The 27,126-nt window shown below is 38.1% G+C and overlaps 1 protein-coding gene across 1 annotated transcript; it reads left to right on the top strand.

Moving 5' to 3' along the window:
• The first annotated feature begins 542 nt into the window (after nucleotides 1–542).
• NMU (neuromedin U) lies at nucleotides 543–24,898 on the top strand. Its single transcript, XM_045834592.1, has 10 exons — nucleotides 543–769; nucleotides 7,592–7,650; nucleotides 11,852–11,899; nucleotides 15,322–15,381; nucleotides 16,706–16,735; nucleotides 16,825–16,875; nucleotides 18,471–18,545; nucleotides 21,288–21,341; nucleotides 22,416–22,452; nucleotides 24,695–24,898. Exons 1-9 carry the CDS (start codon nucleotides 658–660, stop codon nucleotides 22,446–22,448), a joined length of 522 nt encoding a protein of 173 aa, XP_045690548.1. The 5' UTR covers nucleotides 543–657; the 3' UTR covers nucleotides 22,449–22,452; nucleotides 24,695–24,898.
• Nucleotides 24,899–27,126: the final 2,228 nt, after the last annotated feature.

Raw genomic sequence — 27,126 nt, 5'->3', positions numbered from 1 at the left:
GTTGTTTTTCAGTGCACCGGGCACTGTGCGGGGACCCGGGGATAAACCCGTGAAGGGAACAGAGGTGCAACGGAGCTCAGGGAGAGGGAGCACCACAGTGCTGGGCAGAGCGGCTTCCCCAGGAGGGTGAGGACCAAGGGGAGTCCCAGACAGGCTAGGAAAAGAGAGAGCGAAGCCACGTACGAGTTAAAAAGTCCCAGACTCTCAGGACCACCTGGTTTGCCGCCCTCCTTCGCCCCCCACTCAAACTCCGCCAAAGCAAGAATGGACAGGCGTTCCTTCTTTGAATTCCACTCTCCCCCTCCCCAAACCTCGCAGGTGGGGACGGCGAAGTGCGAAGTGCGTGGTAGCCTGAGTCACAGCTCAGGCCCTCCGGCGCGGGTCCGCTGAGGGGTGGAGCGGGGGCGGCCGGCGGGTCCGAGTGACGCCGGAGGGGCCGGGGCAAAGCGCAGCCTGCGGGCTGCGAGGTGACGCGCCCGCCCGGGGAATGCGCCCGTCAGCCCACGTGTCCGCGAGATTTAAAAGTTGGCGGCGCGCGCGGCGGTCAGTCAGGCGGCCCGGCCCCACCAGCCGAGTTCCAGGGACGCAGAAGCAAGATCGGGGCACCGTCTGGAGTAGCGCCAAGTCCGGACCTCGGAGCCGTCCGCAGACGCCAGGATGCAGTCAGCAGCGAACCGCCGCCCCGGGCCGGCCCCGGGACCGGGGGCCACGGCATCCCTGCTCCGGGTGCTGCTGCTGCTGCTCGCCAGCGGCGCGGGCGCCTGCAGAGGTAAGCGGGCCCCGGCACTCGCCGCGCCCCAGCGCTGCTCGCCACGCTCTCCACCCCCTTTCCTACCTCTGCTCCAGGCTTCTGGCCGCGGGGCTCTCTAGGCTCCCGCCCTGGACCACAGGCGCGGGCAGCCAGCGGCGCAGGCGCTGGCGTGTTCCCCGGCCTCGCGCGCTGGCGCCCGGCAGGCAGGGGACAGCCAGTGGTGATGGAAACTTGGAGGGCTCCCTCACACTCGGGATGTGCACGCTCCAGAGCCCAGAGGTAATGAGAGTTAAAAGAATGAAAATTAAAATTCTTTCCTATTGATTGCAATTACTGGAGGGATTGATGGTTGAATCGAAACTAGAGTGAGTTTGATACTTCACCTGCTGCTGCGAGGTAAAGTCGGAGAATACTCACTCCACTTACGTTCAGATAATCCTGAGCAGTGCCAAAGGCCCTATTCTAAAGGTTTAGAAGGTAAGAGAGACTGTGGCTTATAGGTCTCAGGCATCAGATCAGAAAAAGGAATATAAATAAATAAATAAATAAATAAATAAATAAATAAATAAAACAGTGTTAGAGAAGCGAGAGTGCAAGCCAGGCTTTCAGACAGGGCTACAGCTAAAGTCAGGGAAGTCTGACGTGATTTGATAGCAATAGGGACTTCTGAGCTTGGATTAGGGGAAAGAAGTGGTAAAAGCAAAGGCAAGGTCAGGGAGGGAGGTCTGAAGCGCGGGAGACAAGGTAGAGTAGAGCGCACCTCATAGGGAGGAGAGCACCTTCAAGGTCACTTTTCCAGATGCCTTGAGGGGGACCATCTTCCAGGGCAGACACTGCCCTAAGACGGTGAATTTTGGAACTCCCCAGCAAGCGCCCCTAGCTTCCCTCCTCTGCCAGAAACCGCAGCTTCATCATTGTTCACAACATTGGGGGCTTGAAGCCACAACCGCAGGGACCTTTCAGGGCATGCAGCCAGCTCTGTTAGAGGTGGGGAAACTGAAGCTATTTTTCTTCTCCTACTGTATTTATTTTTATTGCTTTAGTTGTTTGCATTTTCTCCTTTCCTGTGGGGCTGGGGTGGCGGGGAAGGCGGTCTCCTTCTTGAAAAACAAGGCAATTTGACTTTGGTATCCAAGCAGTCAGAAGCTGGGAAACCTAAACCTTCTCCATATGACATAGCCGGCAGTGATGACTTATGCGAAGTACTGGTGATATTTTTCAATTTTCAATTTGTTATTGGTAAAATTAGGAAGGTGATCTTTATCTACCTTATTAGGGAAGCAGATAATCATAGTTTAAAAGCGGGCTTTTTTTTCTCTGTCAGGCAAATGTACTTTCCAAGCAGGTTACATACTATATATTTGCAGCGATTTTTGTATCAGTGAGAGACAACTGTTGTGGGGGGTGGTGGGGGAACTTTCAGGCTGCTGGTGACTGAACAGAAACTATGGAAGGCAGCAGCTGCTTTCTAAAAAGTGATGTCTTGGGCTTTATTTCCAAAAAGTATACTTACTGTCTGACCAATTGACTCATAAATATACCCAATATTTCTCAAGCAAAGGAATGAGACACATCCATCACTACACAGACATTTCCTATACTATCCTTTTGTGTCTTCTTTCCCCTTCAGATCTGCTCTTGATATTGAAAGCTAATTTTATCTCTCTACAATTGTGTTGGAACGGGCGGAGAGTGAATACACAGTGCAATCTGTCCTAGTCCCAAATCTCTAAAGATGTCCCTGACGGGGAAGCATGGCATAGATAAAGAAAACTGGGAGACAATCTATGAAGATTAATTGTTACAGAAGATGCAACAGGATGTATCTAAAAACAGCAAAACACATCACAAAGGCAAAGGAAAATGAAGTGTCAACAAGTATAGCATCCTTGGCAAAAATGAGTTAGCAGAGCACGTAATGGCAATGAGAAGGAAGATAAAGGGCCAGTCAGATTCTGTAGATGGAAACAGGTTACTATTCAGAGAACAATGTTAAAATAAATAAGGAAATTTCCTATAACAGAGGAGCGTTTTGGATATCTGCAACAAACTATCACTTGATAAGCGATCAAGTGCTCAAGACTAAAATAAGAAGTATCCTTTTCTAGTCAAAGCCCTGCTCATGGAAGAATCCTTAAAATTCATTCCTACTCCCAGCTCCAGGTGAACCCTAGTCTTTCTATAATATAGATTTGTCTTTTCTGGAAATCCCATGTAAATGGAATCATACAATATTCAGCTTTATCTGACTTATCCTAATATGTCTGGCATTCAGCTATGTTGTAGTACATATAAGTACAGGCTGTCCCCTACTAATAATGGCTCTACTTACTACTTTTGAACTTTGTGATGGTACAAAGCAATATACATTCAGTAGAAACCATGCTTTGAATTTTGATCTTTTCCCAGGCTAGCAATACTGTCTGGTATGATAGTCTCTTGTGATGCCAGGCAGAGGCAGCAAGCCATAGCTCCCAGTCAGCCACATGATCGTGAGGGTGAACACCGACACTACAATGTACCGTGTTGCCACCATTTGAGGGATATTGTGTTTTGCATTTTGCATCCCATCATGGCTACAAAATGCCCATCTGTGTCTCCTGTTTATGGTGAACAAATCGAGGAAGGCAATTATTATTGAGGTGAAACACAAAATAATTGCCCAGCTGTAAGCTAATGTAAGTGTTCCAAGCACTTAATGGAGGCTAGGCTAAGCTGTGATGTTTGGTATGTAACCCCGTTGCAAGTTAAGGAGCATCTGTAGTTCATTTCATTTTAGGGCCCAATAGCATTCCAGTGTTTGGGTGTACCACATTGTATTGACCTATTCACCAGATGATGGGTATTTGGATTTTTTTCCTTCTTCCGGCTATTATGGGTAATGCTGCTATGCACATTCATGTTCAAATTTTTGTGTAGATGTAGTAAATGATTCTTTCCTGAGAGTATTGCCTTTGTAATGTTATTAAGATTTATTTAATAAGCCTCTTGACTTTCTATACTAAGTCAAATGCTGAAATATCTAGTTGAAAGAGGAGGGTAGTGCTGTATTGTGAAAAATGAGAAATATTACTCCACGATGAACTACAGCCATGTGCTGCATAATGACCTTTTGGTCAATGATGGAGGTCCCATAAGATAATTATAGAGCTGAAAAATTTATATTGCCTAGTGATGCTTTAATGCAATACATTGCCCATGTGTTTGCCATGACGCTGATGTAAACAAATCTACTGCGCTGCCAGTTGTATAAAAGTATAGCACATACCATTATGTACAGTACATGGTACTTGATAATGATAACAAAAGACTCTGTTACTCCTCTGTGTAATTGCTATACTATTCTTTTGATCATTACTTTAGAGGATACTCTTTATAGTTATAAAAAAAGTTGGCTGTAAAACAGTGTGCCACATTATGCCAGCGTAGCCTCATGCATCTCGTGTTTACCACATCTCTTGATTGTTCATTTTCTCTTGTGCTTGATTTCATCTCACGTTGTTTTGTTCATCACAGCCCCTAAGCACACAAAGTCCACTGCTAATATTGCCAGTAAGAGGTGTTTAGTGATTGACCTAGAAACAAAACTAAAAGTGATAGGAAAATCAGTGAAGGTTATTACTCACCAGTCAGGCATGTGCCATGTCACCATCGCTACAATCTTGAAGAACAAGAACGAAGTGATGGAAGCTGTGAAAGGATCTATTTCACTGAAGACAACGAGACTAACACAAAATGAGAAGGGGCTATGACAGACATGGAGAAACTTCTAATGGTCTGCATTGAAGACCAGACACAGAAGAGTAACCCACTCAGCACTAGGAAGATCACAGCCAAAGCAAAAAGTTTGTTTGCAGTGTTGAAAGAAAAGCTGCCCAGACTAGGAAAAGCTAAAGGGATTCACCGTCATCAAGCCATTATTACATGAAATGTCAAAGGGACTTATTTAAGAAAAAGAAGATCAAAAGTATGATCGTTAAAAAGGCAACAAATTCACAACTCTCAGCAACTAGATCTAAAAACAAACAAACAAACAAACAAAAAACAAGCAAACAACCAGAACAGGAACAGAGTCATAGGTATGGAGATTATTTGGAGGGTTAGCAGCTGGGAGGGGTAAGGGGGAGCACAGGGGGAACGGTGCAGGGATTGAAAAGCATGATTGATAGGTACAAAATAGAAGGGAGATGTTAACAATAATATAGGAATTGGAGCAGCCAAAGAACTTGTATGTATGACCCATGGACATGAACTAAGGAGGTGGGGAGTGCTGGAGGGGAGAAGGGTACTGAGTAGAGTGGGGCAAAGGGGGAAAATTGGGACAACTGTAACAGCATAATCAATAAAATATACTTTAAAAAAAGAAAGAAAGAAAAGGCTGGACCTGAGTGTAATGTCGGATTTACTACTACTTCTTGGTGCTTTAAATGATTCAAGAATTATTATTTGTTACATAACGTGAAAGTGAGTGGTGAGTTGGCTGGTGCTGATGTAAGGCAGCTGAGGAATTTTTGATAAATCTAGGTAAGCTGACTGTGGTGGAAAATATGGACAAAACCTCCCTGTTCTGGAAATGGATGCCTGGAAGGACTTGCATCCATAAGGAGGCCAAGTCGATGCCAGGGCTCAAGGCCTTTAAGGACTGCATGACAATCTTACTTGGGGGCAACGTTGCAAGCTACAAACTGAAATCCTCTGTGATCTGGTGCAGTGAGAACCCCAGGGCCTTCAAGCACATCAGTAGGCTCACACTACCAGTGTTCCCCAGGAGCAGTAGAAAGTTATAAATGAGGAGTTGCCAAAATAGCTCAGTTGGGAGAGCGTTAGACTGAAGATTTAAAGAAATTGTAAATGACCCAGCTTCTCTCCCAAGATGCCCTCCTGAATTACTAGGCCAGTGAAAAGAAGTACTATTTGGAGGAAAGCACACCATTCCAGATTTTGGCTATTGCTGATAATGCTCCCAGACATCCTCCTTTTACTGATGATCTTCATCCCAATATCAAAGTGGTGTTTCCCCCTCTAAATATCACTTCTTTGATCCAACCAATGGATTGAGGAATGATAGCAGTTTTCATGGCCTGTTACATGAGGAGGACATTTGAGCAGGTTATTGCTGCAACTGAGGAAGACACTGAGAAGACACTGATGCAATTCTGGAATGATTACAACATCTGCGACTGCACCAAGAACTTACTTGGGCTTCAGATGATGTTGCCAAGGAGTGTATGAATGGGGCATCTTGAAGAAGACACTTAACAGGTTTGTCCATGACTTCAAAGGATTTGCTAAGGATGAGGAGGTTACAAAAATCAAGGCTTTTGAGACAACAGACATCTTTAACCTGGATGTGGATGAAGTTGACTTTGAAGAGCTTCTAGAAGTGGTTCCTGAGGAACTGACTAATGAGGAATTGTTGGAACTGGAACAGGAATGCATAGCTAGAGAAGAGGAAAGAGAAAAGGCAACTTCCAGATAAGAAAAAGAAGACCGCCCCCTACCCTGGCTGGTGTGGCTCAGTGAATTGAGTGCTGACCTGTAAACCAAAGGGTCACCTGGGTTGCAGGCCAGATCCCCAGTAGGGTTTGAGTGAGAGGCAACCACACATTGATGTTTCTCTCCCTCTCTTTCTTTCCTTTCTTCTGTCTGAAAATAAATAAATAAAATCTTAAACAAAGAAGAAGAAGAACCCCAAAGAAAACTCAGTGTATGGCTTAACAGAAGTTTTTACAGACCTGAACAAGCTCCTTAAAATGCTTGAAAACATGGATCCCAACACCGAAAGGTTTTCATTAACAGAAAGGAATATTCATGATGCATTGTCTGCTTATGAGGGATCTGTGATGGAAAAAAGAAGAAACTAGTCAAGCAAACCACATGGACATATTTCTGAAAACAGTATCACCTCCTCCAAGAGAGCCCAGGCAGACTCTTGAGGAGGTGGCCCAGAAGAAGGCAGTGTTACCGCAGGAGGTGACAGCTCCAGGCATGTCATCACCCCTGAGGATCTCCCAGTGGGGTCAGGTGTGGAGGGACCACAGCGATGTCAGTGACCCTGACCCATGTAGGCCTAGGCTACTGTGTATGTTTGTGCTTTAGTTTTTAACAAAGGAGTTTCAAAAGTACAAAACAAAATTTAAAAACAGAAAAAAACTATCAAATAAGGATATAAAGAAAAACATTTTTTATACAGCGGTAAAATGTGTTTGTTTTAAGCTAAGTGTTATTATTAGAGTCAAAAGCTAACAAAAAAAGTTTATGGAGTAAAAATGTTACAGTAAGCTAAGGTTAATTTCTCATTGAAGAAAGAACAAATTTTTATATAAATGTAGTACATCCTAAGGGCATGGCATTTACAAAGTCCGGAGTGTGCACAGCAAGGTCCTAGGCCTTTGCATCACTCACCCCTCACTCACTGACTCACCCGAGTAACTTCCAGTCCTGCAAGTTCTGTTCATGGTAAGTGTTCGGTCCAGGTGTTCCACTTTTAATCTTATATACCTTATTTTTGCTGTATCTTTTCTATTTTAGATAGGTTTAGATACACAAATAGCTTTGTGCTACAGTTGCCTGCAATATTCAGTACAGTAACATGCTATACAGGTCTGTAGCCCAGGAGCAGTAATTGACTGTACTGCATAGACTAGGTGCGTATTGAACTGTACCATCTATGTTTGTGTGAGCGCATTCTGCAATGTTCACACAATGACAAAATCGCCTCACACTGCACTTCTCAGAACATATACCCACTGTTAAGCAACTAATAAATGTATATATATAAATACTTAATTTTAGAAGAAATACTATAAAATTAACATGTGAGTTCAACTTTATTTTTAGGTGCTCCAGTATCACCTCAAGGATTACGTCCTGAACAAGAACTACAGTTGTGGAATGAGGTAAAGAATTATCTTCATACAAATTGGTGGAAAACTTTATCTTTCTTGGAACTTACGGTAAACTGAAAGAATATAATCGAGATTTGGGATATTCATGATTCCGGGGCACTCCAAACTCTCTGGGTCTAACTGCACGCCCCTATGACTCTGCCTGCTTGGCCTGCCCTGGGGCAGACCAAAAATGCTGGGAGTAAATGCCCCACTGAAGGAAGCCTTTGGCTGGTGACCCAGGGGAGTTGGTGGCTAAATACCTGAGCTCAGTTGGAATAACTCTGAGTTCTGCATTGCCTCCCCAAGTTCCCCAGACATATTGACCCCAGTTACCCACAGTGGTAATCTGCTTGATAACATTCCCATTATTGGATTTCTTCTTTTCCTTGTTTCACTTTTTCTAAATATATTTTGTTGATTATGCTATTACAGTTGTTCCATTTTCCCCTCTTTATTTCCTTCTACCCTGTACTCCCCTCACACTAGCATTCCCCCACCCCTGTCTTAGTTCATGTCCATGCATAGTACATGTAAGTTCTTTGGCTTCTCCATTTCCTATAATATTCTTAACCTCCTTCTGTCTGTTTTGTACCTACCACTTAGGCATTTTACAGCCATACCATCCTGAACGTGCCTGATCTCATCTTTTCCTTGTTTTATTTTTCTACTCTTCTATTAATGCTTCTTGAATCATCTCCCCCCAAATCTACTTATATCCACATACTTATCTCAAGGCCTGTTTCTGGGGGACCCAACCTAAGACAGAAATTCAAATCACACAGACTTGACTTACACTAAAAGTAATATTAAAATTTGGTGGCGAAAAGACAAACTTTTTGGCCAATGAGGATTTAGAAACTGCCTCACTATATGGAGGAAAGTAAAACTTATACCCTATACAAAGGTAGGCTGCAAGTGGATTAAGATCTAAATATAAAGGGTAAGATTATGGAATTAATAGAAAAGATTTTCTACTGGGAAAATATCTTTGTTAGCTAGGGGCAGGAAAAGACTTCTTAAATAAAACTTCAGATATAAATCATAGGGCCAAAAATATGATGAATTGAACTGCATTAAAAATAAAGATTCCTTTCAAAAAAAGATTCTGTGGATAAGAGATTAATTTTAGAAAACCTAAGAAATCCTATTAAATCATTTAGATAAAGATGGGAATCCAAAGTAAAAACAGTCAAGGGATAGAACAATTTAAGACGAAACCTAAAAGACCAACAAGCATCTAACATGCTGTTCAAATTCATTACTAATAATGAAATGAAAAATAAAACAACAACAAAATGTCACTCTCCACCCAATTATCTGGGCAAAAAACAATTGAAATTTAGATAATGGCAAGGGTCAGCAAGGATGTGGGGTGAAAGGACCCTCATGAATTTGTGGTGAGAATGTCAACTCTGGAGCCATCTTGAAAGCAGCCTAGATATCCCCATGATCTAGCATTACCTTTCCTGGGTACCTAGCCCAAAGATACTCTCCTTCAGATCCCTATGTGGAGGACAGATGCAAGGAGGCAATGGAAGGATTGGAGGGAACCCTGCTGTCTATCATCAGGGAATGTGTAGGCAACATGCGTGGGTGCACATTGTAGAGTATTCTACAACAGTTCGGAGAAGCACACTAGAAGTACCCAGTAACATGGATAGATCTCAAAGTATAGCATTAGAGAAAAAAAATAAGAAAATACCATATATGTGCACAAAACAAGATTTTCTAGGACCTAAGCAAATGGAGGTTCCACCTCAGCTACATTAGAAGAGTTGCCTACAGGAGGATGGAATAGGAGTAGGAGCTGGAAATATAGGTGATAATTCCAGCAAGTCCAATGGTGATAGTGTGCTGTGAACCAAGGAGAATACCCTTTGTGCCTAGCCACCCCAGCAGTACATATAAGGGGGATGACACGATAGATAGTGAGTGCCAAGCACTAAACAGTCTTTAATAGCATAGAAATCCATAAAGTCTGTTACAAGGATGTTTGCTTTGCTATATCATAATATACACTAGACAAATATAAACAAGATGAAAGATAATTTAGACAACAAATAATGTATAATACAGAAATAGTTATTTTAGCTTGAAATCATCTACATTTCGGTGGGAAATTTCTGAAAAAACATTTTAGATGATAATGCTGGGCAAAACTCAGAGATGTAAAAGCCTTATAAATTCTCTTAGAGAAAAAAATATTTAAAGGAGTTAAGATGCTAAGAATACTAGAAACATAATTTCAACCCATATACGGAGAATTAATGGACTGGAAAGATGAATAAGCAGCATCTATCTGTAAAAAACAAAAATGCCAGTTACATGTTAATACATTTCCAAACATTCATCAATGGGCTCTACAGAGCACTCGAAAGCAATTAGTGGCACTTACAACCATTAGGGCCGGTATATGAGTAAAACGAACAAATGCTTGCCCAAAGGGAGAGCAGGAGAACAATGTTGCTGTGCCTTTTTGTAAAAAGGAGAACAAAGCCTGAAAAGCTTCGCAATTATCTCTTCATTTGATTAATTGGCGTTTTTTTCTTATTCTGATGTTTTTATTCAAACAATTTTGATGTACTCACTAGTTAATCTTGTGGCTCAAGAGCTCTCTGTTCCTGGACAGGGCGATCTCACACAGATGCACGGTCTGCTCTTCCGGTGGACGGCTCTCCCCTGAGCATGGCGTGTCTCCAGTACCTAAGCACCACAAAAATTTCAGGAGGAGCCACTTTTTCCTACCCTGCTAAATCACTAGAAACACCATTTGGAGCTAATCTGTTAGAACTTGGTCACAATTCAAAGCTTAAATTAAAATTGTAGATCACAATTCAAAGCTTAAATTGTTCAGTGGTAGGTCATAATTCAAAGCTTGAAAGGTATTGTTTTTTGGCTTAAAGCTTAAATTCAAATTCAAAATTAAATTAAATTAAATTAAATTCAAAGCTTAAATTAAAATCACAGGTCACAATTCAAAGCTTAAAAGGATATCGTTTTTTGCTTTCCCTTCTCAATGGACTTCTCATATTTCTTCCACAAGTTCAATTAAGTTTAGTTCAATGAGATTTATCAAACACTTATTCTGGGCAAGTTAGGTATGGCATAGCCCCTGCCCTCAAGACGTTTATCAGTGTGTGTGTGTGTGTGTGTGTGTGTGTGTGTGTGTGTGTGTTTCCACTCATGATTCCAGGTTGGTGTGGCATGGAAGAGGGAGCAGTGAGTAGGCACAAGGGACAAGTGGAATAAAACAATTCCCAAATATCTGTGATCTATAGAGATGACAAGTTCTGTGAAGATAAAAAGGAGAGAGACATAAATGGCTTATGTTTGTGATAATATTGGACACATTTGTTAATTTCTAAATTAGAGAATCATATTATATTTTAGGATATGTTCATCTTGGAACCAATAAGGAGCCTGAGAAATTATGACCAGAGTGTGATAATCCCCACCGCCTCAGTTTGGTGGGAGACTGGAAATTAAATGAAACTGATCAACAAAGGGTTCTGCAACTAGAAAGGGACCCCTGAGATGTTAAGCCATAAACAGGACTCCACCTAAATGATCTCAGACAGGCAAGAGTCAGTACCATTTTTTTTCCAACCCCATTTTAAAAGGCCACCAAAGAAATAAATGTCATAAACAACTTCAGACATCCGGCTTAGTGCTTAACTTCTCAACACGGTTTTAAAAATGATTAATCTGTCTTGTATCACAGTTTAAAATCTTTCAAGTTTTCTTTTCAGCACGAAAGTTGAGAATAGCGAGTTGCCAACTGTAACTCAATAAACCTTTTCTAATGCTGGCTCCTTGGTAGCAAACTGGTAGGTTGCTCTTGTGTAAGAGTTTTTACTGCATGCTATTTAACATGCTATTTATAATTTAGCACTTATGCTACTGTCATTTCATTTAGATGGTGTGGTTAGATTTATGTGTCGTAAAGAACCACATGATTGCAGGGTGCTCCTTAATTCCTAGGCCATTTTTAAGTCACCGTTCACAATTCTCAGGCTGAAGAATCCAGCAAGTTTTTCCCACAATGTTTGAAGTGCCTTTAAACACTCTGATAATCCCTACAAAACAGAACTTTGATTACTATTATGTAGGTAACTTGACTTTGTAAAATCTGCTTCCCATTTTCTGCTTCCCATTTTCTGCTGTTTTCTGTCTATCTTCAGAATGTAATTCGCATTTTTGTTTTCTACAGATAGGTGCTGCTTGTTCATCTTTCCTGTCCATTGGTTCTCAGTCTCAGGTAATTCCAGCTGGAACTGTTTTGTAATAATGTGGGCATTGGTGTGGTGCTGAACACGCCATTAATCCCTTTGGATCTGCCATTACTTTATGGGCTCATTAAAACATGCCAACATATTAGAAATTATCACATTATCTACAGGTAGTATTCAGAGCTATGATCTTACATTGTAAAGTGCTAGGACTTTTATTTCTAAATAAAATAGATTTGCAGATAATACATACCTATTTTGCAAAGTAAAATGCTGATTTCAAAATCAAATTCTGCGTTAGGTTAGACATAATGTGTCTATTGCTGTATTGGGGAATAATATCCCGTCCCTCAGTGGATTTTGAAGCCCAAGGAAGGGGAAACTTACAGAATCAGACTTACAGAGGTCAAAGTATCATTGTAACTGAAAAGTCAATTTGTAAATGTGGCCTTGGAGCTGATGCCAAGTGTGTTTACTAGAAGTATCCCCAGAATTAAACTGTGTTAGACAGTAACTTGAGGCCTCCCACCAGAATCAGCTTTCCTACCACAGGGAAGAGACCTGACAAGAATAGCTGGCCAGAGAGCTGGTTCCCTAAGAGGAGAGGGCTGAATGGAGCATGCCCAGTCTCCTTCTGTCAATCATCTCTCAGGTAACTCACTCCTCTTCCCATAGGAAAGAGTTAAGAGGGGGTGGGGAGAGAGGGATGTTAGTCTAGCTCCTGTACGTGGAAACATGAGGAGTGGCATGTAAGTGGGTACTCCTCACACCATCTGTCTGCAGCTCTGTCTTTGAGTTAGGCACAGCAGTGTTAGCTAGCCTTCGTGTCTTGACTTTTTAAATCAGTGTCACTATACTTCTGGATGGAGAAGAGGGTTTAGCAGGGGTTCAGTCTCACCCTTTCAGAACAATCAGCTATGTGCCTTGGGCCTATCTGTTACATAGTTTGGACAAGGTTCCATGTCCTCCATAGCCCTTCTGGAATGTCACTGTGGCTGGTGTGGAGACAGACAGCCTTGTATAAGGCTATGTTTCTTCTGCCTCAAGCCATCCCTTGGTCTGCAGAGGATCACTTGAAGGAAGTAAGAAGCAACACCAGAATCATAATAGGTGACCTGTTTATGAATAGTAATTCAAATTACTTTAGGAGCATTGATGGCTATGTAACATATGATGGATATGGAATACAAGCTTTTACATTGTATTTAAAATTCAGGAACACCCTCAGAATCTTTTTTATTTCTGCAGTACTAAACAGACAAATTTTAAAGCACTCATCTAAACACTATCAGGATAAACTAAGTTTTCATTGAATTCAAATACTATGTACATTTTGAGGAGAGGTTGCTAAATTTATTATGGAATGTTTTACATTACCTGATGCAATTTTTAAAAATCATTCATTTTCACATTAATTGTTATTTTATTTTTATGTGATTATCTGAATAGTGCTTCAAAACAGTTTACCAAGTAGAAAATAAAGGATCTTTAAGGTCTAAAACTAAACAATAAAATATTAAATATTAGTATAAAATAATCCCTTAAAATATAGTTGTAGCTAATTAAATAATGGCTTCATGTGAAGTGTTGCTGGAGAAAACATAATTTGTTTTGAAACTTTTTCTGTCAAACTTCAATCTTGTTGCCAAGCCTCTATCCAGCTTAGAATATCTTTTCTAAGGAGATACTCATATGTTTGAATTTATTCTTCTTCAAATTAAGAGACCCATCTTTGACAAATGATATCACTAGATAGTTTTGTTATTGTTTTGTGTTTTGCAGCATTTCTAAATGGGCCATAAAAAAGGAGTTTTAGGGATTTATTTCCAGATTTTTATGGGGTGACCTGTGTCTCCATCCCTGAGGAGAAACAGTGAGAAAGGATGTGTCAGTGTTCACACTATTTGCTCTCTCACCCGACTCCCAGACATAGCTGTAACAGTCAATACCAATTCCACACAGGCATACCTAAAGGCCAGAAGACCTAGTTCGCAGGCCACATTCGACCAACTGCTGGATACATGTGGTGTTGGGCAAATGACAGTGTCTTGAAACCTTACTTCTTTTATATATGAGAATAGCAGTTCCTCTCCTGTATACTCTACAGCTGTGTTTTAAGGACAGAATGTGAATTATGTATGTGAAAGTGTTTTGAAATTTATTGAAGCACTATATAAATATGAGCCATTTAATCTTATTAATAAATAGCCTATCAAATTGCATTGCAGGCAAACAAGTAGAAGAGAGCAAAACAAACCTCCGATGCCAGGAGAGGAAGTTGTTTCATGACTCCTAACTGCATTCCTAACTACAACCAACCATGTTAAGCATGCACTATTGTTCAAAAGTTGAGGATATAGGTGGCCCTGAACAATGCTTTTGATATGTCTTCTAAATGATGAGTAACTACAGCTGTAAATCAAGCTTTACAGGTCACACATTTTTAATGCTACCATTGTTAACTAATTGCTATGTACCTGGCACTGTACTAAGAGCTTTAACCACATTTAATCCTTCCAAGAGCTCTCTGCAGCAATGTTGTCATCCCTGATTTATGGGCGAAGAGACCGAAGTTTACAGAAGTTAGGTAACCAGCCCAAAGTAACACAGCTAATAAGGAGCAGGATGAAATTTGCACTGCTATAGAGTTGTAGGCTGCTCAGCTCCATAGCCCCTGTTTTTAACCACTGGTTCTATCACCCCCATGGATCCAGATCTTCATTACTTCCAGTGTGCATTTATTAAGCAATTATTTGTTCATGGTACTACTGTGCTAAGTTCTGTGCAAAGTAGGTTTTGCCCCTGCTTGTCCATTTGTGCGATTCCTCACCACACCCAGCTGGCTGCTAAACACAGGGAGCCCTGCCCTACTTCTGCACTCAGATGCTTGAAAACCTGATCCTGGGGTGTGCAGTCAGCAGACTGGAAGGGTGGTAACTCAGATTAGGGCCCATTCATGGCTTCTTCCCTTCCCACTCCCATTGTTTGCAAGTAGTTGCAGGATTTTCAAATTAGCCAATAATGAGTAATATTCAGTGAGGCTCAGAGCTTTCGCATATAGATCCAGGCTTTGCTACATACTGGGAAGAATAATCCCTCTTTTGGTGCTGCCCGAGTTACTGTCAGTCATAGAATTCCATGAAGTCTAAGCAAGTACTGAGAACTATGTGTCCGAGAACTTAGCCCTCCACAAAGGAGAACTTAATTAGTGCACATATACAGCACATTGCATTTTTTCCCCCCTGATTGGAAGGAAGGTTTTACTTTTAGGAGCCAAGTTATCGTCATGAGAGAAATTGAGGGATTCCAATAGCGTTTCAGTGGGTCTCAGGAAGGATTCTATTGTGGGTAATTGGAACATTGGTGTGTCCCTAACATTCAATGGTTGTATCTTCTATGCAAGTGTTGTTAAATCAGAAGCACAGCTGGTGTGTCTTCTCATTTCCATTAGGCATCCAATGCATTGGAGGAACTTTGCTTCACAATTATGGGGACTCTACCAAAACCCCAGGTAAGGTTGAAACAGTGTTTTATTTGTAGGGAAAAAATTGCCCAGTGGCATCTTGGAATTCCTACTAGAGGAAAATACACCCAATTTAAAAAGTAAGCCAAGAGGAGCTTGAAGAGAGTAGGCTGATTTGGGGTAAGAAACAAATACTTCAGTTTCTCTGATATCTGAGAATTTAAGGTCATATCCATGGAGTTTACAAGCATCAATTGGAAAGTTATATGTCCCTGTGAAGTATCTACTTCTGATGAGAGAAATATGGGTTCATTTGGCTCCTTTTCTCTCCCCAACTCACTACAATTGGAAAACAGATGCATCTTCTTTGCTAGAAAGACATTAAGAATGCAAAAAAAAGCAAACTATATTGTTAATGTCAGTTTGAAAATTATATTCTTATTGTGATGCCTTGGTTTCTAATTAAAATTACTTGATTCTTCTGGGAGAACTTTTTTGTTCTGAAGTGAAGATAGGAGGAAATGTGAAAAATAGCATAAGGTACCATACTTTATTTTATATTCTATATCTTATAGATGTACTTATTTTAAAACTCTTATTAAGTGTAAGGCCTCAAGTTTAGAATTATATTTCTCATTAGCAGTTCTAGTTTAACCATGACTATTGGTACATTTTGTCATGCCTTTCACATACAAAAACTAAAAGAAAACTTGATTTTGTGAAACCATAAATGTTTTCTGAAAGTCAGTATTTTTTACTGTATTTTTTCCAGTGTTTTTAATAGTGACATTTTCCAAAACTTTTTCTTCTGATTAAAATAAAAGAAATGACAATGGTGTTTATCCCTGAGTTTCCTCTTATATTAAAAGTAAATGAGAACCAAAAAGAACAAAAACATCAAAAAGAATGATATGGTTCATTTGTAAAAACAGATTTTTGGAGGGGGAGGGGAATATAGATAGGTTTATAAAAGAAAGCAAAAATAACTTATAATCTTATTATTTAGTGATAACAACTACAAATACTTTCATGTGATTCCTTCTAGTCTGTTTCTCTGAATATTCTATATGTAATCATATCATTCCCATCCACCACTGTTGAACTTGTAGGATGTTTCCATTTTTTTCACTCATGAATAATGCTGCAGTAAGGACCTTGTGCACCATGAACAGTCTTTAATTTCTCATTCATTTTTAGAGCAATATATACTTAACCAATTTCAGTATTATAATTTACATGTAATATGTCATATGTTTTTAAAACTTAATGAAAATTTCACATTATAAATTTTATACTATATAGTACACATAACATACATTATCATTTTATGTTATGCATACTATAATGATAGTTACATATCTTTTTTCAACAGGAAACAGATGAAAAAATAAATACCAAAAGGGTAAGGTGATTTCCATAAACATATACATTAAAAATAATGAAGTAAAGCACTAATCCTCTACAGTAAAGCTCATTACTTTTTTTTAACAGTTCTTATTTCATTATTCCAAGACACGGAAGTTGGGCAATTCAAATGCTGTGGTAAGTTGATGGATTAATTCATGGTAATTCTTATGAGTAATGACTGGTATTTTTTCCCAAACCTGTTTTTGCAGTTTATCTAATAGAACTAGATTAAAATTCTTTTATTTTTACTTTAAAAGTTTATACACACATGAACAAATAGCATTCACATTTATTACACATTTATTTTATATCTCAATAACTACATGCATATTAAAATCATTCATTCATTCAGCAATTATTCACTGAGTATCTGCTATGTGCTAATCACAGCTCTAGATACTAGAAATATAGCTGTAAATAAAATAGAAGATTAAAAAAGAAATCCCTGCTGTCATGACCTACATTCTAAAGGCCAATAAATTGAAACAAAACAAAAAAAACCCAAATAATTAAGTAAAACATGTTGTTTTAGATGATAATTAGTGCAAGTGAAAATAGTTTTATCCAAAGCCATTTTATCAATAATTTTAAAAGATGATTGTCAAAAGTATAATTAAATATAACTAGAAATATCCATTTCTATTCCTAAGATCTCCTTATTTGTAATTAGGCATTTAGTGTGAGAATTTACTGAGATTAGCTAGATGCCAATAACTTGAATTCAGTTCACTTCTAAGTTGTGATTTAGTGGTAGTTTTTCTTTTTATGCATGGCTTTTAAAAATGCTAATGAACTTACTTTGGTGTTCCAATTAGAATACTTAATAATTCACTATAATAATCATTCTAAGCTTGTGAGTCGCTACCATGGACCAATCCAAGACTGAGGAGCACAGTGTATTTTAAACTAGTATGTACCTGTGGAAAGGGAACTGTAATCTTAAATTCAGTGTTAAAGTTCATCATATTGAATATTTTACTTATGAGGAGTTTAAAGTTAGGTTATACTGGCTTTAAAAAGCAAATGCAAGTTGAATTGGTTAACAATGGTAATCCATCTGATGAGTGGTTTTAATATTTGCAAGAAGGTTCAATTCAAGCCATGCCTTTAAAATGAAACCAAAGCAGGTAGCCACATGTCTCAAATATGCTTTCATTTTCTTCTGCTTGCATCTTTACATTTTGAGAAAATGTATCTTAGTCATATTTTTCACTATCAACAACACATCGTCATTTGTTGTGTCCCCTGTCGTCTTGTTCCAATGTCGAATTTTAAATAAACTATATAATTTATAAAAGAGATTACTAGATGTGTGTACAGTATAATCTTCTAGAGAAACATTTTCATAATAAAAAACTGATTCTCCCATCATCTACCCCCCATCATCGTGAGTAAGTCTGGAAGCAGACACTGCTGCTTGCCCGTCAGAGATGCAGGCGGGTGTTTTGCTTCTTGGCAGCTCCAGGTGGACTGACGCCCTCAGGAAAGTGCTTCATCAACCTAATGGCCAGCCAAGATCCTAGCATAGAGCGACTAAATTTCAGTCCATCTCTTGGTTTATTCTCCACAGTTCTTTGAAGTGCTCACAAAAGGCTGTCTGAGATAACATCTTTCTTGTTCTGTTTGGTCTGGAGCAAGTGTAGCGGGTAAAACAAAGAAATAGGAAACTGTCTTTATGCCCAATGCTGAGAAGCCTCTGTGCTCATCGTGTGTGTGTTCGTGTCTCTCAGTCGTCTGTCGTGCATCCGTTGCTGCAGCTCGTTCCTCAACTGCATGAGAGAAGAATGAAGAGATTCAAAGTGGACGTATGTAAACAAACTGCATGTTTGCTTTGCCACTGTGTGTGGGGCGGCTCTTCTGTTAACTCCCAGTTGTGTTTCATAAGATGCTCTTCGCAGGATAAGCCCCATGTAAACAGTCAGGTAGCCTCAGAGCATCCGGTTCCCAGAGTGGTGTCACACTCAGGAAGAAAAATTTGTTTCCCTTCCCCTTAGTATGGTCCTTCTATCTCAAGTTAGGAGCAGTGAAGAAATCTGGGGTTAGATTCCCTTCCCAGTGAGGAAACCTATTCTTGGTTTAAGTAAGGACAGAGCCAGTGTGCCTAGTTTCTAGGTAGGAAAAGAAGAAAAAAAGCAATTCACTGCCCCTTTGTATACAGGTTAGCAAAAGGCTGGGATGGCAGTCTTTCTATCCAAGTATTAAAGGGTTAGTAAAAGTAATACTTTAGGCTCAAGAAATCAATATATCAGAAACTAATTGTGGGTGTCTTGTCCAAAATCAGTATCTATGTTTAAGATAAATACAACTTTGTTAACTGCTTTTTAAACTAGAAATTGTGTTTATATTGTTATTTTAAAACAATGTTAACTCTTTCGATGATGGAAGTTTCTAGGTATTATTTTTAAGTAATGCCCCAGATTGTTACAATGCATTATAGTTTTCAGTCTTATTTTTTCTTTTGGCAACTCTGCTGGTGCTTACATAAATAGTGTTATCCTCAGTTTACTAATGGGAAAACAACTCAGAATGGGTAAAGGTGACCCCAAGATCATTCTAGCAAGTGAGATTAGAAATTACAATAAATTCTTCTAACTTTCTAGTCTTGGCAAATATTTTGTTTTTGCTATACCATTTCTTTTATAGTCTAATCTTGGATACTTCTATTATTTTATTGTTATATTTTCCCTTAATTTAAATGCCATCTTAATTCTATTCTTCTTTATGTACTACCAAAAGTCTTCAAATACTTTGAAAAATGCATACAGTTTAGAAAAAAATTCCTCAAAATTTATTTTTCTGGTCATTATTTCCTCCCTAAATTCTTCACATTCTTAAACTAACCTTCTAAGGAAGTTAGTATCTGCTGCCAGCTTGAATGAGAAATGTAAGAGAAATTGTAGTAGCCCCTTAAAATTGTAGAATTTCCAGTGTGAAAAGAATCAAATCAGTTATTATCAAGCTTTCTAGAAGTAATATACACTTTTTTGTATTAAATTCAACTCTCTGAAGTTTGCTTGGCTCATGAATAGTGTAAAATTTCAATTTAAAGATTCAGTTTCTTAAAATATATCAGCAAATTATGAGTTTACTATATCACTTCATATCATATTTACAGACGACTAGCTAAAAATATAAATTGTGACTTGGTAGTTATGTTCTGTTTGACAAAGAATAACTCCTATATTGCAGCAAGACAAATTTCCTAGGAACTACAAAAGAAAAGAATGTAAGCCATGAATAGAAAAATAAAATTACAGTACTGTTAGCTTTGCTGAATCTAAGTCACCTAATTTCAAACATATTTTTGATAGTGAAGTATTTGGGGTTCTTAGGGAAAAGGAGTTTTCAGATCCTAGTGCAATTCCAACACTTTTCTTAAATTTTGTTTGCTAGACATCCTCACTTCCTTTCCCACAAATTCTCTTTATATACTATTGTCTGTCCAATGATAAGATTAAAACAACCTGTATATTTGGATGTGAAAGTTTTTAATTTTAGCATGTTTTAATCTACATTTTGTCCTCCTTTTCTTTTTCCTCGTATAATCATATAAATGTATAGTTTCTATGTGTACATTTATAAATATGAAAAATTTCAATCTTTTAAGTAATTTGAGTGGATTTATGATCAGGATGAGAATTAGGTATAAAATATTGAATATTTCAGATATATTTGTTGTAAAGCAGGGACTTCAGAATTTTAATAGATGTCAGAGCTATTTCTTAGAATTTAAAAATATTATTTTACTTACATTATGGAATAATTGCAGGTCTTGTTGACAAATTTTATGGTGATTGCCATCATGATATTTTATAATAGGTAGTAGATGAAAATAAGAACTTATTGATATAAGAACCAATTTTCTGGAAAACATAGAATGTTACGTATTTTTCCATTAAGTTTAAAATGAAATAAATGTTTTGAGAAAAGAAACACTTCAAAATATACCCACTATGGATAATTGGTTTGTTCCTATTTGGTATTGTTTTCATTACCATTTCTATAAATATAATTAGTTTGGGAAAATCTCTTCTGAAGTCTCATTGAAGAAATATAGTTTACCAAAGTTGTTCCTCAATTTCTATTTAAATTCCTATAGAAACATTGTGTAGTTTAGCTTAGACACAATTCTGTATTTTTTCCTGTTGTTGTGCTAGCACATAAAATATGTATTTAAAAGAAATTATTTTGTTCTAACAAAATGCTAAAAGGAGATTTTACATATAGTTAATTATGAAGTTATTGGCATTTCTCTTTCTACTTATTGATGAATATATATTGTGACAAATTTCCTGCAAATAGAATATTTATATTAATAAGGAAATTATTTAAAAATATAACATTCTGCTGATACTGATAGTTTTGGGAAATTCTTCAGGTGGAAATACAAAGATTAGCTATTGTTATGAATTATACATTCAAGTCCTTGAGTCCCTCTTTGTTTAATTATGATAGTTGAAAATAACTTTGAGCTTCACAATATTCTCAAGAAGAGTATGCACTTATTACTGTTATTTGATTTCTAATGTTCTTATTTTCAATTCCAGGAAGAATTACAAGGTCCTATTGCAAGTCAAAGACGAAGCTACTTTTTATTCAGGGTATGCGCATACTGTATTTTTAAAAATCAATTAATATCAAAATTAAAAAATACTTTAACTTGAATTCATTTACATTAACTCATATGAGTTTTGAAGTTTATTCATAGATAATTGACATCAAGTGCCATAGTCTGAGATTCACTTCTGTCACCAACGTATTGCTTTAATATTGTGGTATCTATAATCTCTTCTCTAATCTACTACTCATATTTGTAAATGCCCCAGTGACATTAACTTATTTGGAGTTCCACAAAACCTAGTTCCACAAAATTTCATGTGTAGGAAATGAGCGTCTTAAAGATGTATCACTCCTAAATTCTAAGGACTCATTTACTAAATGTTTATTTGGTAGATTAAAAGAGTTATGACTAAAAAATATAAAAGAGATTTGAGTATTTTCACAAGGTTTTAAAAGTAAAAGAATCAACTACAATAACTAGACAAAACTTTGTCATTGCATTTAGTATTTTGCATGTCCAAATTGTCTATGAAATGTTTCTTTCTAAGCGGCTATACTTTCTAAAATGTCTGTCCCCCTAATTATCAGAAAGTTTTCATCCATTCATTCAGCAATTATTTATTGAATTTTTACTGGGTGCTAAACAATCTATCGAAGGCTGGGAATATAAAGTCAGATAGGATTCTATTCTTTTGCTCTAGGAGTTTACATCCTAATACAGGATATTGCTAAATAAATAAATAAATAAATAAATAATACTATGTTAAATGCGCCTTCAATCCAGGGGCAATGGTTTCTAAAAGAAAGTAAGTGACCCAGGCTGGGGAGTGAAGAAGGTACAGAGAGACTTAAGAGCTGAGTTTGAAGAATCAACAGGAATTAGCCAATGAAATATTTAACTAAGGAATTTCAACTTTATTGGTAGAGGTAATGAGATCCATATGGAAAGAATTGCATTTTGGAAACTAATTCTAACAACAAATTGGAGAACGAATTGAAGGAGCAAGACTACATAGAAGAAATAAGACCATGCATCAAGATCATCATTAGGCTGATTTCTATGACAATTTCCCTCCTTAGTTTCAGTGTTTTATTACTAATTTGTTATTTTTCAGCCACGCAATGGAAGATCAGAAGGTTACATTTGAAATGGTATGTAGTTCACAATTCAACCCAGTTTGAAATGTTCTATCGTTTTCATGTATTCATAAGTGAAACTATGCTCAATATATTTCTCTTACTTGATTGCATATATACATTAATATTCTATAGAAATACTACAATTAAAGCAGCTATGGGGGCTATGTGATTAGATATGCCAGTACTGGGGGGCCAGGTTTACCATGTTGTATCTCCCTCAGGCCATGCCACAGGTGATTTTACAGACATTCACTTCACCATCATTTGTTGTGCAACTACGTGTAAGGGATGGTGTTCTCACCTTGTTAATCAGTGTCCACAGGAATGGGTCAGAACTTATAGAATGAATGCATTTCTGTCTTCCAAATGATTCATTTTCAAAGATTCTTTATAAAAGCTGTGATTTACTATTTCTAGAGGATAAAAAGATGTGGAAGACATAAGAGCATCACTTCTACTTTGGGATTCCCAGTTCCTGCTTCAATGAGGAGATATAGTAGACTCTTGGTGGCTATTTAATGGCCCTACATATTTAATAAATATGTTAATTCGAATATCTTATTAAGAAAGAATTTTTAAATTAATGCCAAATGCAAATTGATAAATTTGTAACACAGAAATAAAAGTATATTCTACTATATGTAATCCAAAATGCAGATTTTGTGCTGAAACATATAGAGTCCAGCACAAATAACACCCCTCGTTTATTACACAAAATTTTTTTATTACAGAATCATAAGCATGTAATTCTATAACATAACAATATCACACTCAAGCACACCATATGACAGTTTAGGTGAAATTCTCCAATTGCTGTCCATCTTGTGTGAGACATTCAGAAAATACTGAGCATTAAAACTTTGTATTTTTTCCATTACCATTTAGTCCCCTTACACACCCCTCCCCGAGCAATCACCACACCACTGTCCATGTCCATGAGTCCTTTCTCCTTTTTGCTGAATCCCTCCACCCTCTAACCTCCTCCCATCCAGCTGTCATCCTGCTCTCCACCTATGAGTTTGTCCCCATTTTCAGTTTATGTCAGGAACAAAGCAAAGATGCTCTGTCAACTTTTATTTAATGTGGTTCTTATGCATTAGCCAACTGATTTGGACAAGAAAGAAGTAAAAGTTACAAATAAGAGAAAAGTGGGGAAAAATTTAATGTGCTCATGGGGCACACTTAGGGATTTAGATATTCAAACTATTTCTGGCATTACTGGTATTAAAGCCTGTTATGTTCATATCAGAAATATAAGCCAACATATTCTTAATTTTTTCTTTGTTCAAGGAACTAAAAAAAAGAGTTAATTGAAAAAAACTTTCATAATTTTACAAATGCAGAGGTATTTACATAATATAAAAGTTTAATTCTAAATGTGAAAAAAATCTGTGATTGTAACATCAAAGTAAGTATTAGAGTGCTCACAAATGTAAAAATAGAATAATCTATGATTTGCTCAATTTAGTAAAAAGTTCCCTCTAAAGCCAAGAAAATAGTTTTATTTTGGATTATTTTCAAAATTAGGGTCTACATAGACTAGTTCACTTGGGATTTCTTTTATTTGTGTCAGTAAAAAAACAGTTGAGTAATTACTTTTTCATTGTTTTTCTCATCTGATTATCTGAGGTCTTACTTTGTTCAGATGAGTTATATTTACTTATAAACTATTATACATAATAGGATGATTTAATCCATATACATAAGGAAATAAATATTACATGAGGAATAACTATGTAAATTTTGAAATGTTGCACTCAAAAGTTTTGATGGTATCAATGTTCTTTAGGAAACCACTTTTATATAGTTAAATACTGTAAAATTTTAGAAGATACAGTCATAACAAAGTAAAATTTTCCATCAAAGAGATTAAATGATAGCTAAAACTATACACACTGAGAAAATCTGAGAAATACCTCAGATTTCAGTTTTATCATACATGATGAAATATTCATAGAAACTTCTATATACATTACAGGGTACAGCACAAATAATGCCCCCTTTTTATTACAAAAGTGTTTCATTACAAAATCATAAGCATGTAAATCTGTAACATAACAATATCACAGTCAAGCACACCATATGACATTTTAGGTGAAATGTTCAAATTAAAACTGTAAATTATTACACCTATATTATTATTATTACGCTACCAACCACACTCAAAGAGGCGTTACTTCGGCTGGACCCTGTATATACACATTCACATACTCATTTGTCCTTGAATATAAATTATTTTTTTCTCTTTTTACAGGATACCAGCTATTTTCTACAGAAGCAGTGCCATGGAATATAAAATATACTGATATTTTTTGTTTCCTTCTCAAAAACAATCTTTGCCAAGTTTAACATGTTTGAATATTCCTGTATTGTGAACATTCTCAGTAAAAGTTGGCTGAGACTGTAAATATTTAATTTGTTCAAAATTAAAAAGCATCTTAAAATCTTTTTTGTAGTGTTGTAAGGATAAATAATGTATAATAAAGCTATAAATTATGATTTTTCTTAGATCCCTGCAGCTTTTGACAGTACATGTTATTTTGTTATTTTTATTATAGGCATTCAGTAGAGAATTGAGTTTTAATGAGCTATTTTAGTTGATCCTATTTGGATTTTGCCAGTGACAAAATCACCAGCTCTTATAAATACCAAATAAACCTGCTGGAGGAATACCAACTAAACCCATTGGGCAGTTTGGCCATGATCCATTCATTAGTCCAATAAGCAAGTTCTGATTTATAGCCTGTAAAATTGATGTCTGATTGCTACAGACATATCAAGGGACTAGCTTTTTTTACCAACTAGTAGTATTCACTTTATCTTAAAATAAGTTGTTTTACCTTGCAACATCTGGAAGGCAACCAGTCTTGTCCATTCCTAGAGAGAAAACAGTCTCAGACGATCATGAATACACTGGAATAACTTTTTATGTCAAGTCAGGGTTTGGTGGACACAGAATTAACCTCAGATGGATGCCGAGACTATCTCCCTTCAGGTTTCCTGGGGTTTTTCCTTTCTGACACCCCCACTCTTGCATAACCACCCTACTCAGATTGCTGGCTGATTAGAGAGGGGTGGCTCTCTGAGTGTATAAGATTAGAGCTTATATTCTTCAGAGTAGAGTATCTGACAAATCTTTGTCTTATTAATGTTGACCACTGATTACAACTTAAATTATGCCTTATACTAATAAAGTCCCTGAATTTCACTTCTCAATCAAGCACATAGAAAAAGAATGGAGCAGAATAGGACAAAAAGTACGGCCAGCTTTGAAAAATGAATAGCTGTGACAAGATGGGGTCTTGAAAGCCGAGAGGGCCTTGGGCTCTAAAGCAACAGATGCACAGGGTAACATTAGGTAGTGCTATGCACAGTAATCAGCTAGCATGAATTTTGGATAGTCAAAATAAGAAAATGGAGTGGAATACTAACTTAAGCAGCAGTTCTCAGAGCCTCTCAGAATGCCAGAGACTTGGGCCACTTACCTGTTTTGGGGCTCACATGATATTAAAATAAAGAAGAAATACCCAAATATGGTTACAAAATGTGGAATGTTTTAAAATATTTTATATTTGACACAATATCTTACAAACACACAAGGAAGCAGATAGGCTACTGGGAGTATAGGCTTTGTTTGTGTTGAGTATTAACTGAGCTCTACAGATGGAGATGGAGCCTGGGCTCAGCATCGCATCCTTAGAAACATTTCTGTCTTTTTGCCCCAAAATCCTATCAGTGTGTCTCTGTGACCGTGTGTATATAAGCTTCTTGGGTAATGCCATCAAATGTTTACCCTATGATCCTGGCAGCTCCCACTAAACAGTTCCTTAACCTAAACACCAGGGAACCCACCTATCTAGGTTTCCTACCTAAAACCAGAGCTCCTGTCGCCTCACACAGTGCGTTGTTAAGATGGGGGTGGAGTGCCACTGGAGAACCTGTCCATCTGGTCTGTAACTCCCGCCACCCCTCCCCCAAATTGTATACATACAACAAAAATTATGTGTACAGTTGGGGCCTGGGGGTTAGGTATCCCCTAAAATCCATCCAAATACAGGCTATGGGCTCCTAGTTAAGAACTTCTCTGAGGGGTTCTCTCCCCAGGATTTTGTTATTACTCCGTGAAGATAGGATTGCAGGGTGATAGAGGGCTCGGAAACAATGCGTTGATTTGGTGGTGGTGTAGGGAAAGGTGGGAGGAATGGCAACATCAACACCACTCGGTAAACAGGAAAGGCACACTTGGAGTAGGTACCCCAACATCTAGAGCGTCAGGACCCGCAACCACCCCTGGCCGCGGCTCCGCGTTGCCTGGCAACCCAGCTGCGCTGGGCTCGCGTGCGTAAACGTGCGGAAGAGGCCCTTGCTCTCCCCTCCCCCTTCGGGTGGTGGTGACAACCGCTAGGTCTGCTTGGGTCTCTGTCCCCGCCTAGAAGAGACGTCTGAGGCACGAATCCCTCGGCAAGGGTCGGTTGGCACCATCGCGGGAAAATAGAGACTGAACGTCATGCAGGTCAGAGTCCCAGGCCAAAGGCAGTAGGGGGCACCCTGCAGGGTCCCCGACTGGGCCTGAGGCAGAGTGGGAATGGGGAGGGCAGCCCACAAGGGTTGGGTTTTAACATTTAGTTTTGGTAAGAGCTAAATTTTACGTGCATCTCGAGATTGAAGAGAAATCCAAATAAACTC

Source organism: Phyllostomus hastatus, unplaced genomic scaffold (assembly GCF_019186645.2).
Source record: "Phyllostomus hastatus isolate PE091 unplaced genomic scaffold, TTU_PhHast_1.1 phas_contig_196, whole genome shotgun sequence".
NCBI classification, from domain to species: domain Eukaryota; kingdom Metazoa; phylum Chordata; class Mammalia; order Chiroptera; family Phyllostomidae; genus Phyllostomus; species Phyllostomus hastatus.
This window is presented reverse-complemented; position numbering and strand designations above follow the sequence as displayed.

Bases quoted from the DNA above. Each gene is read 5' to 3' on its own strand.
- NMU (XM_045834592.1), top strand. From the start codon at position 658: ATGCAGTCAGCAGCGAACCGCCGCCCCGGGCCGGCCCCGGGACCGGGG. The intron at 770-7,591 runs GTAAGCGGGCCC...CTTTATTTTTAG, and splicing joins CGGCGCGGGCGCCTGCAGAG to GTGCTCCAGTATCACCTCAA. The intron at 21,342-22,415 runs GTATGCGCATAC...GTTATTTTTCAG, and splicing joins GAAGCTACTTTTTATTCAGG to CCACGCAATGGAAGATCAGA.